At 45.0% G+C, this 12,837-nt stretch overlaps 1 protein-coding gene across 1 annotated transcript; it reads right to left on the bottom strand.

Moving 5' to 3' along the window:
- Positions 1 to 28: 28 nt before the first annotated feature.
- On the bottom strand, positions 29 to 3,309 carry zfp36l1b (zinc finger protein 36, C3H type-like 1b). The gene is given in 3 exon segments (XM_071538353.1): positions 29 to 799; positions 802 to 1,681; positions 3,180 to 3,309. Coding segments are annotated over 3 exon segments (1,071 nt in total). The 5' UTR covers positions 3,234 to 3,309; the 3' UTR covers positions 29 to 662.
- Positions 3,310 to 12,837: the final 9,528 nt, after the last annotated feature.

The raw sequence follows: 12,837 nt of genomic DNA, 5'->3' as shown, positions 1-12,837 counted from the left end.
TTCATTTCTTATGGTGGTGATCCTTTTTAAAAAAAAAAAAAAAAAAAAAACGGAGCACTGATTTGTCACAGGCCTCTTGGGGTTCAAAGGCTGGGGAGGTGTAAGGCTGTGGCACAGGCTGTCCGGAGAGACGCAACACTGCTACACGCCGACTGAGAGCAGCACAGAGTCGCCCACACACTCTCGCTCAAACTGCCAATCCTATTGCCCATGATAGGTAATATTAACAATTTCTTTATCTGATATCTGAGCTACTTGTCACAATCATTCACATTCATTCAGCCATGGCACTGGTGTACGGCACAGACGTGGAATATGATTCTTGTTTGCCAACTGCTTGTCGTGATTAAGAGAGACAGAGTGTGGAGAACAAAAGACTATCTGTTGCCTGAATCAAATTGATCTGGATGAGGAGGGATGTGGCGTCCGTGAAGGGAGGAGGAGAGGGCTTATGATCCTCGAAAGAGAGGAGGCAATCCGGTTTTCTGATTTGACTCAGTGGCTACAACAATGCACACAACTGTCCGCTTCTCCTGTAAACAAGGCCAGGAGGGGAGGAGGAAGAGGAGGAGGAGGAGGGTGGTGGTGGGGAGGCAAATGATCTCCATCTTCCTCTCTTTCTCTCTCAATCACTCCATCTCAGGCCCGGGGCTGCAGACTCCTTAATCGTCGGAGATGGAGAGCCTGCTGAAGATGGGGAGGCGGCGTGAGGCGTCCAGGAGGGGCGACTCGGAGCCGCTCTGGCTGCCCAGGCTGCTCTGGTAGCCCTCCTGGTCGGACAGGGAGTCCGGGGGGCTGGGGGGCTCTCCGACGTGGGCCGGAAGAAGCAAGGGGCCGTGGGGGAGGGAGGGGCCGGGCCCTGGGGCTCCGACACAGGGAGGGGCCCGAGGCTGGGGCCGAACATGATGGCGAGCTCCTGGCTGGAGTAGCTGAAGGGGTTGCTCTGCCACTCCGTCAGGTCTTCGGTGGAGAACATAGGCGGGGGGGTGACCGAGGTGGGGCTGTCCTGCGGCCCGCCCGAACTGGGGAACCCGGCGAAGCTGAAGCTATGCTGCAGCCGAGGGCGCTCCAGCTTGTTGAAGGCGGAGAGGGGAGGCGGCCCGCGGCGCTCCTCGGCGTTGTGGATGAAGTGGCAGCGGGGGCCGTACGGGCAGAAACCGATGGTGTGGAAGGTGCGGCACAGCTCAGTCTTGTATTTGGGGTGGCGGCTCAGGCTGCGCAGCTCGTGCATCCCGTGGGCAAACTGGCACTTATCCCCATATTTGCACGTGCCGTTCTCCTCGAAAGGCCGGCACAGCTCCGTTTTATAGCGGCTGGAATTGATCTGCCCGCTGCCGCCCACGCAGGCCTGAGCGCCGGGCCTGAGCCTCTCCCCCGTCTCCGAGAAGGAACGGTCACGGAAACGGTTCTCCTTGTTGTTGCCGCCGCCGTTGCCCACCAGGATTGTGGGATCTGTCTTAAGGCTGTTGATGAATTGGTTCTGGTTGAATTTGGCGTTGGGGAGGCTGACTGAGTGGCGGCGCTGAAACAGGCCTCCTGCAGAGGGGGCCCCCACCACCTTCCTGTCCAGCAGGGACCCAGTGGGGGTGCAGGAGGAGAGGTTGGCACTGGAGCAGGGGACAGACGTCAGGTGAGGTCCACCAAGACTGTTGTTGTTGCTGTAGTTCAACATCTTGTTGTTCTACAAAAAGAGAAACGTCAAAGTTAGAAAAGACTGAAATATAACCACTTTTCCAGGATATTCCATGACTTTAGTGGTGTATCTCCAATGTCCTAAAATGTGAACAGCTCTGGCAGGTTTATGCTGGCTGTCAGCTCATACAGCTTCCAAAATACTTAAATATACTTAAAAAAAACAACTTACAGCCACTATATATCCGAATGCAATGAATGCCTGGAATCACCTGGTACAGATTTTATGTTGCATAAAGTGACCCATTTAAAAACTGCCAGATTTTCCATTACTCCACCAGCAAACTGATCAAATTCCCTGACATTCCCTGTCCAGAGGGCAACCTCGCCATCTGTGCAAGTCTGCACAGGATGTCTATGTGGGATTCAGCCTGAATACATCTTAGCAAAATGTAGCTTGCATTTGTGTAACAGTACAGTCTGTGCAGCGCACAGACACATGTGTTTGATCGGTATTTGAGCTGAAATGACTCAGTTTGCCTTATCTATGTAGCTACTTCATAATTCACTCTTTGATAAACATCTCCGCAATCACATTTTCACCATTTCGTGAAAATCACAAGCAAGCAGATTAGGCTAGTCACTTTATCAGCAGCAACAGGTGATTGTCAAAACCGCATATTTCAGTAGAAAATTGCGCAGTTTTCTAAATGCATCTGGGTTAGCAAAGTCGCTGCTAATGGACGTGAATGGGTTACTGAAACCGGAAAATAAATCAGATTTAACAGGGAAACTATTGACTAACCATCAGACTTCAAAGAACGAGATACATGCACAATACACAAGAGCAGCTTACTGAAGGTAACGTTACGGATAGTAAACCAAATAGCTGACTTGACAAGGCTATGTGTCGAAATCTGATAACCTGACTTTACAACTTTACAACGACGACAATGCAACACTGCTATGTTAACGCTACCTGACTTCAGTTAATCCCATATAAAGTCCCTAGGTAGTAATTTAACGTCAGTAAACTAACACGAGATGGCTACGTGCAGTTATGGATGGCTAACGCTAACTCACCATTAGCAGCTTTTACATAGTTTAGAACAACATTAAAACACGCAGCAAGTGAGCGAATCAGCAGCAAAGTTGTCAGGTTAGTTAACGTTAACAGTTAACTTACTGTAAAACACTAACACAGGGTAAAACACCACTACTGAGTCGTTGGCGTGATGTTCAAATTAAACTAATTGTGCCACTTTGCGCCAACAGCGGCTAGCTTTGCTCAACAGTTAGCTAACAGTGAAATAATTGTAACGTTAATAGTTTTAAAGAATTGCTCAACTTTAACGTTAACCATGCCTAGAGACGGTCATAATTTACGTAACGATTAGTCTGCAAAAATGTGGCTAACGGGCTATCCATAAAAAGTTCAAATCAAACTTGCAGTGGAAAGCGTGGCTAGGCTAATGTTGTTAGCAGCTCCGTTTCCTTCAGTAAAAACCTCTCCGTCCGCCGAGTCGCTGCAGGTTGGTGTTATTTACCTTGTTCGAGACTTCACTGTATTCGAAGAAAGGAGAAATAATAGTCGCTGTCATGTTTGCTGGTTGGATGTAGAAACGAAGGGCTGGTGGTGATTAACGGTAGTCCAGATTTCAGTGTTTTCTGCCCTGCAGAGAGCCCCCTCTGTCCTGCCGGGGCGGTGCGCAGTTCCTTTTCATGAGGCAGCAGGCATGGCTCTGCGGGGGGCGGGGCTAGCGGCTGGCTGACAGTCTGCTCTCTGCGCACACACACACACACACACACACACACACACACACCACAGATATGCAACCTCAGTCAGCGCTTATCTCTCCAGGCAAGACATCAAAGTGGCACTCCGGGTATGATATATGGATTAAATGATTGCACTGTGACTAGACCAGCTCCAGCTACCATGAATGCGACTGATGACTCATAGTGTACCCAACAAAAATAAGTTCATTACATGTTCGCTGAAATATACTTAGATTATTTGAAGTTTCATTTGAGTTCACTTTGATACTAGGAAAAACGTTTCTGGTACAATATCAGCTATCAGCCAGTGAGTGTAGGTTCCTCCCTGACCACAGCTGCGTAAAAACAGTTGGTAAAACCTTATTTAGTGTCCCGGGACGGTCTTAATGCTGTTTCAGGGGCTTTTCCACCCTGACAAGAATGATAAACACTGAGAGACAGGGAGAAACACAGAATCCTTGGAATTTGATCCAATCTATCGGCAGGTTCAGTCCAAAAATATCAGTATCAACCTTCAAAAACCCATACCGTTGAACCCTATGTGACATACAGGATGATTTCTTTGCTGGAACTACTGGTTGTGACTGTATTTTAATATATATTGGCCTGTTACCTCCATCCTGTCCGTTCTACACTCAGGACACTCCTTCCCTTCTGTTTTTGTCTTCTTAAAATATACTTTTGATGTCACTACTTAGTCTTGTGGGACTAATTAACCCACTTTCAGCACATAATTGGAATATCTTCAGTCAGCCAGCCATGGCAGAAAACTAACTTTTTTCATCAACTGGCCACAGTGGCTGGTATACGTGCAAAAATTCACCTGCCTCTTTCACTAATTTATCAGCCACCTATTTTTTTTTTTTAATGATGGTTGTTTACGTGCCATAATGCCTGGAAGAGGAGACAGACTTAGCAGCTACAACTGGAATCTGACATTTGACTGATGGCTGTTGTTAATATCCCACTCGGAATCTATGACTTGTCTTGCTGAAATTAGATTTTTTCATTTCGCTGACTAGATAAGACTGTGGTAATTCACATGGTTAGTGGGTTCAATCCCATGGTGCAACACAGCTGGCTTCGACCCCAAATATGTGGCGGCTGGATGCCCATGTCATGATTTTGATCTCCAAGAGAATGCGATGAAGCTAAACACCCATCCCAAACCAGAATGAATCTAATTATGTCATATTATACCTATACACTCTTATAAAGGATGTGCCACTTTGAACAAAACATATGGTAATAAAAACACACTCAAAATCAACATATGCATCAAAAAGGAACACAAACATGTGCTATTCCAAACTAGACACACAAATGTAGAAAGTGACATCTCATTTCTAGAGAAAAGAGAACAGAAAATCTTTACTTTTCTTTACTGTCAACAAGCAAGAGACTTTCTGGAGCATTAACTTAGGAGGCAGATACTGTGATAGTACCCAGATTTACTTGGAAATAATAAACAGCAACTAAGCGTAAAAACACGTTTTCTGATTCCCATGATTTCTGATTCCACTGAGCCTCCCATTGATTGTCAGTGGAAGAGCTGGTATCTCTTAAGGGTGATACAAGTTAAAGTTGCATTTCTGTTGATTCTAAGATTCTCAGTATGAAGCGTTTTCTGTTTAAAGGTGGATTTACGCTTCATGCAGCAGTTTCTGTTCCTTTTTTTTCTCTCTCTCTCTTTCTCTATTTCCCCCCTTTCTCTCTCTCTCTCTCTCTCTCTCTCTCTCTCTCGCCCGCCGTCGCATTTGTCAACTTGTTTTTTCCGTCCTCAGTCTCTGGCTCACTGGTCTGAGTCTTCATGCGGTATGTATGAGAGGGTCATACTCTCCGCGGTTCCCATACTTCTGTTAACCATCCTCATTAAATTGCCAGAATATGGTTTTCCCTCGGATAGAGTTATTGCATTATTTGGGGTTATGGATTCCCTCAGAGGGGGGACAGTTTGTTTCTATCCTTGTCTCACCGCAACTTAATAATATCAGCTCTCTTCACGTCTCTCTTTCTGCAGTTTCCCTCGCAGACCTCAGCTGTTTTGTTTTTTTTTGCACCCAGTAGATTAGAAGAGTGAATGTTATCACAAGATATCTGACTCTGTAATTAATGCATTAGTAAGCGGTTTTGACTGATTAGGAATGATATAGATAAACAGAGAGAGAGAGGTTTTTTTTTTTTTTTGTTGTGTGGTCCCTCTATTCATCCCTGTAGGAGAAATCTGTGTTTTTGCTTGCTGTCCCTCCACAGGGAGGTCAGAGGTCAGAGGTCAGGCTCAGCTACAGAACAGCACCCATACAGTAGAGCTGGTAGGGATTCGGTGCCTTGCTCAGAGACACTTCAGCAGGACAGATTTCTTGCTGTAACAGGGACTTGAGTCAAGGCCTTCCAGCTGAAGGATGATCTCCATAATAATCTCTACGCCTCACTGCTGCCCACAGTAGAAAATGAACAGGAAAAACACACTAGAACAGAGATTCCCTTCCAACCCACATATTTTACATTTTTGTTAACGTCTCATACTGTTAACCATGTTGATGCTTGCATAGCTCGCTGCTTGAAAGTTTTTGGCACCTTTCACTGGAAAAAGATTCTCCAGATTGTTGACTTACCAGCCACAGGTAATCTGCACGATTCATACTTCTTTTTTTTTTTTTTTTTTTTTCATTTAGTCTCCATCTTTGTTGCTAAGCGCTCATCGCTGTGGAGTTTCTGCACCGCACGTCCCAGAGATCACCTGTCAATCAAACAGTGTGGGCGGAGCTTGGATTCTCTGTTGATGCAGTTTGAGTTTCTCTTTTCTTTGTCTGTTCAGCCATGGTGGCTATCGCTGCTCAGGCTAACTATACCCAGTTCTTCTTCTTCTGTTTATTCCTTTTTTTTTTGTGATCAATTATTTATTGTGTCTATAAGGAAGGGGGAGCACCATCACAGTCACAAAAGTGACACAAGGCAAACAAAGCAAAATGTACTACAGCATAACATGATGGACCAAGGCAGTGTACATAGATAAAAACACAAAAGCAGACACAAAAACAGCAAATAAACATTAACAAAACTACCAGTACAACCCACCCATTCCTCCCAGCTCCATCCCCCTGCTGCCCAGGAATCCCATGATCATTATAGACATAAACCAGCAGCATTCAGACACAAAGGAATTATATAATTATGCTAATTTCTTCCATCATCCATGATAATATCCACAGAAATAGCCAAGAATATACATAAAATATATGTATATATATATATATATATATATATATATATGAAGTAACCAAAGAATGCACATAGTATATACAGTATATATAATATTCTAAACAAGTAAGTCTGTTCTGTTTATTCCAAACAAACCATAAACATAAAAATGCATCACTTCCTGTGTACTAGAGGATTTTTCACAGGAAAGAGCTACCAGACACCGGCTGTTATTGGAAAAGCTTTCATGCTGAATCACTATTGTCTTAAATCATTCGACATTTATTTACACGAAAATGTCGCGGATCGTAACTTTTGATTGCTACCAAGGCATAAAGACAAACTGGTAGCATTACTGAGTGAGTGAGCTGCCCTCTGTGAGCACCCAGCTGGCTTTGTGTGAATCTATAGAATAAAGTCTGAATAAAGAGCGGCTCTGTATGAACATCTGACATCCCCAAAAGTCACGGAGGAAGCTGTGTGTGGCGGCGCTTTGCTTGAGGCCTGAGGAAATATCTCATGTAACACGCTCCTTCCCTTTTTTTTTCTTTCCTCCCCTCCACCGCAACTTCAATGTCTCTCTCTCCGGGTAAAACCGGAGCAGGGGGGGGGGGGGGGGGGGGGGGGGGGGGGGGGCATTCAGCGGTCAGAAGAGTCATTCTCACACTATATACTGTATGTGCAACTCTATAGAGGAGCTTTGGAGGAGCGATTGACGGAAACAGGGATGTGACGCACACACTGGACATACTGAATGTGACAAAGAAATCAAATAACGTTTAGTTGTAGCACTCATTTGCCATTTTGGCTAAATAGTTCCATGTTTCTTTGGGCGGACGGCCTGTGGGACTTGTTATGGCCGCGATTTTTCGCTCTGACCTCGTCTTAGAGCAACAGGCTGTCACAGAGAGCTATTACACTGCGTCGGATCCCCGGGATTAATTGCACAAATTATGTTATTATGGTGTAACGGCAGAACTTTCACCTTCGCAGGAATGGGAACGAGACATTTTTAGCTATTAGAGGGTTTCACAGCGCAGGTCGAAGTGAGGAGAGAGAGAGAGAGAGAGAGCGGCGGGATAGCAGAGACGAGGCAGGCCGGGTTCACTGTTCATCATAATGAATAATAAGATCTGAACGTTGCTCATCAGCAAAGCTAAATATAGGTCTCTTGGCCACATTGTGTTATTGCCTCAGCGTTGCGTTGGGTTGTTTTTCATTTCCAAGCAGCAGTGATCCAATTTTACCGAACCGCATGCACAGAGACTATTTTCTGAACTAATTGCCTCTTTCTCCCCCCCCGGCCCCCTTCTCCTCCGCTTCTCCTCTTACAAACCCCCCCCAATCTGCCGTGGCGATCTTGCTGCCGACACGTTTCGCTTCATGAGAGCCCAGAGACCTTGGCATGGAGCGCTGGACGCCCGTCTGTTGACATGGTGGTGTTTTGCAATACAAAGTAGACTGTGGTTTATTTTGAAAGTCCTTTTCTACCACGCCGCAACTTATTTTTCCCTTGCCTGGTTGTTATTGTTATGGGGACTGAGGTCTGTGTGCTTTTTGATGGAGAAAAAGAAAGCAAGGCGAGGAGGGGGAGGAGAGTGGTTATCTGTTTGAAGAGCACATCTCTGATTTATTTGGGTTCGTACAGTGTGGTATGTTATTTCACAAGAGGCCCATGGTGAGATAAGAGCGTGATTGATTGAAGCACTTGGCTGTGTTTACTGAGTAAGATGCACTGCCTTCGCTCGGTTCTTCTAGCGCGTATAACGTGTTTTCTTTTTCCCCAAAATGAAGAGGAGATGATTGAAAGGCAGGAAAGAGGCTGTTAAGTTATTATGCGAGTACATTTTTCTTGGTGTCGAATGTTAAATGAGGCGCCGAGATTTGTTAACGTCAAGTCGATTAGCGCCGAACACAGTCGAGCACAAAAGCCGAGTCAAGCAAAGTCAAACAGTCGAACCTTTTTTCCTAATGGACAGGTTTGCCGCAAAGTGCTTCAGAGAGAGCAGACGACAAAAATACAGAGAAAGACAAACGACTACAAACAAAAAAAAAAAAAAAGCAGCAACCACATCACAAATGTCAAGGTATGTGTGGGTGTGAATCTCATGGATTACCACTTGAAAGCTCAGACCGCATGACCAGATATGGAGCATGAGCATGCAAGACTCTAAAACGGATTCAATTTTGTTTGATAAATTTCACACACACACACACACACACACACACACACACACACACACACACACACACACAATCTTACTTATGTCACTTTTGGGGTATTTACATAGACTTACATTCATTTCCTGGAGACTTAGCCTAACCATAACCATAACCACTATTTGCCTAAACCTAACCCTTACCCTAACCTTAACCACTGACCCAAAAATCAGCTTTTTTACCAATTGGGGACACGGCTTTTGTCCCCAATTGCACAAGCTGTCCCCAATCAATAGGTCTTAACTCTGGTGTGTCATAACCACACACACACACACACACAAAGACACACACACACACACACACACACACACACACACACACCCAAACACACACAAGCAAACACTTCATGCTATCTTCCATCATACCGATGTGTTCGAGTACAGATGTTTCCTGCCTACACACACACACACAGACACACACACACACACTCATACACATGCACATACAAATTGTCTACACATACTCACATACTCTCTCTCACTCACACACACACACACACACCATCTTTTGCTCTGTCTCACATAGACGCACACACACACACACACATAAACAAATTACACTTCCCCTCTGTCTCACACTCTCCTCTCTCTCTCTCTCTCTCTCTCTCTCACTCTCACACACACACACACACGCCATCTTTTGCTCTGTCTCACATAGACGCACACACACACACACACATAAACAAATGACACTTCCCCTCTGTCTCACACTGTCCTCTCTCTCTCTCTCTCTCTCTCTCTCTCACTCTCACACACACACACACACACCATCTTTTGCTCTGTCTCACATAGACGCACACACACACATAAACAAGTGGCACTTCCCCTCTGTCTCACTCTCTCTCTCTCTCTCTCTCACACACACACACACACACACACTTTCCACTCGCCCCGCGGGCACTGCAGGCTGCAGATCAGTTGTGTGAGGGTTATTTCACAATTTGCAGGAATGTCAGTGATATGGAGATATTGGTAAAAAATATGAGTAAGAGGAAGTGAAAAGAGAGAGAGAGAGAGAGGCCCAGAAACACAAGAGGAAAGCGAAAGAGCAGTCACTTTCACAGAGGCGTGAAGAGGAATAGAAAGAGGGAGTGCCGAGTGGTGGAAACAGAGAAAGAGAGAGAGAAGTGAAGAGGGAGAGCGAGAAATTAGAAGAGAGAGAAGAGAGAGAGAGAGAGAGAAGTGAAGAGAGTTGTGGGGAAAGAGCTGTTGAATTGGAGAAAGATGGATATACAGAGTTATAAAGAGTGTGTGTTGCAGAAAAACATTTAGAGAGGGAGTTAGAGAGTTGGAAAGATAGACCGAGTCTGAGAGGGAGATGAAGAGAGAGAATTGGAAAGAGAGATGTAGAGAGAATTGGAGAGGGTTGAAGGTAATTGGAGAGAAAGTGTTTGAAAAGGAGAGATGTAGAGAGAGAGATACATATACAGAGAGAGTTGTAAAGAGAGTGTTTTATCGAGAGAGAATTGAAGAGAGCTGGAGAAGAATTGTAGAGAAAGAGTTGGAGAAAGAGAGTTGGATAGAGAGAACAGGAGAGAGGGATGGAGAGAGAGAAATTGAGATTATATAGAGGATTATAGAGTGTGTGTGTGTTACAGATAGAGATGTAAAGAAAGAGAATTGCAGAGAGAGCAGGATAAAGAGAAAGTGTAGAAAAAGCATTGTAGAGAAAGTGTTGTGGGGGGGGGGGGGGGGTCACACGCACCGTAGACCCAGTTTTCATTCCTCCATCTCTGTAAACAACCTCCGCAGCCTCCTTAGAGGATTTACAGAGCTGATGAAACGGAGCCTTGACCCTTGCATTCCTCTGAGCAGTGCATTCTGGGAGAAGCGCTCTGTCCCTGTGCATGGAGAGCGGCTGCAGGCTGGGAAACAACCACCAGCCACCAGACAAATGTTGGTCAGGTTTGGCCTGGTGGCCTGGTGAGGTTTGTCTGAGGATCCTGTTCTACTTACTAAACATTTTGACGTTGAACAGATGTTGATCCGACGGGCCGCACCAACACTGAAAACCTGTGTAAATATGTAAATGTAGCACCAAAATGAAAGGTTTCCAAAGCTGTTTTAATATCACATTGTGAAGATTTTGTGCTTGTTTGGGTAGTCGTTAAACTCGGCTACATTTTGCACTTCACCACCCATCGAATGCTTGCTTGGTATTCCAAAAATCTAGTGGTTTGGGAAAATAGTGAGCGAGGCTGGTGAGTTTTTGAACAGGTGAACTTTGAACAGGTGACTTTAAATCCAGAGAGAGGTCATGTAGCAGTCAGGCTGGGTCAAATAGTATATACTTAATACTTTTTATACTTTTTATATGATTTTATCCTACTAACGTGCCAGATGGGTGGGACACACGACAGCAAAATGAGTGCCAGAAGTTTTAACAATAGCAGGGAAGTATTGGTTTAGCAGTGTTTAGTGAGTGTCCTGCCCTGGTTAGCTGATGTAACATGACATCAGAACATTTGGGAAATACTTTTATTCAAAGTGGCTTACAGTACCACAAGTACACATAATGTTGGTATGGATAATGTGGACAAGCATAAACAGTCTGTTGCAGAATGATCAAACTATTTTCTATACAGTTTTGTAAACATTTTCTCTCATCAAAAGCCTCTGGCAGAAAGACTGTGGGTAGTTTGAAGGGCTGAATAAGAATATCAAACCTACACACAGAAACATAAAGCTGCGAACTGGAACCAACAAATGGTTCTTCAGACTGATGCCATATGAGCACTGATTCTCAACCTCTTTCATGTCAAGGACCCCTAATTTAGTCCACATTAGAGCCACAGACCCCTAATTGATGAGATTTTGTCTCTTGAACCCAAATCTGACAACATTTTTACTGTTAGATATGATTTTGTCCAGAATTCCATCTGTATTGTAGAGAGATAACAGGGAAACGATGATAAAAATAGTCATCGTTCTACATTCTCTAATTGTGTTAACTTCTTGTAAATTAAATAATGGTGAAGTTTAACACTTCATCAGTTTGCTGGGGACCCCCTGGAACCCCCTCAAGGACCCCTGGTGGTCCCCGGACCCCACGTTGAGAACCACTGCCATAGAGGAACCATTTCTGGTTCCACAAAGAACCTTTTAATATCCCAAAGAACCATATATGGTTCAATAAGTTCTTAAGTCTTAGCTATTGATGGCATAACTGTGGAAAATAACCAAACCCCTCCATAGTATATACTGTGCAATTGCAAATGAGGCTGTATAAGGGCAGATAAACAAAAACACAATGCAGGAGTCTAAGCAAAGAAGAGCAGAAATGGTTCTTCCACGAACCTTGAACCAGAAATGGTTCTTCTGTGGCATCACACTGAAGAACCATTTTCGGCACCTTTATATTTCTGAGTGTAGACCTTCAAGTCCATGAGTAACTAATCACGTGTGTCTCTTTTAGTTCATAACAGAGATCAGGGCAGGAAATCTCAACTTTTCTGCCCACTGGCCAAAGAGGTTTTTACACTTCAGAACTCACCAGCAACTTTTATTATTTTACAAACCAGCTAGATCTTTATGATTGAAAAATAGCCTCCAAGTGATGGCTGGACGGCCGCCAAAGTGTCTGGACTGGTACAGTGGACAACATCACCGGCCACAGCTGACACTTCACCAGCGTTTGGCCAGTGGCTGGTGGTAATCTCCTCATTTCGAGCCGAGCTGCAAACCCTGGTAAGCAAACACCGCAGTGAGGAACTGACGTAAGAGAAAGGTCCAAACATACAGGCCGTGTGATGAAGATGAAACGAAAACAATACGCTGGCCCCGCCGCTCACCGCTTACTTTCTAGCGGCTTGTGCTCATAAAACGTCTATCAGCTCACGGCGGGGGGGGGGGGGGGAATATCCAATAACCAGGAATAGCCTTGGGTCACGCAATATTCCCCCCCCCCCCCTTCTCTTTGTTGCCTCAGATACGGCAGCGAGCAGCCGCTGCGGGGTCAAAGGTTTCCGGGGCAGATATTTCTGAAGAACATGCTTGTGTACGCATG

The sequence above is a fragment of the Centroberyx affinis genome, unplaced genomic scaffold, assembly GCF_046629955.1.
Source record: "Centroberyx affinis isolate AG114_WGS23_722 - 3 ecotype Tasmania unplaced genomic scaffold, CSIRO-AGI_Caff_v1 ptg000195l_1, whole genome shotgun sequence".
NCBI classification, from domain to species: Eukaryota; Metazoa; Chordata; class Actinopteri; order Beryciformes; family Berycidae; genus Centroberyx; species Centroberyx affinis.
This window is presented reverse-complemented; position numbering and strand designations above follow the sequence as displayed.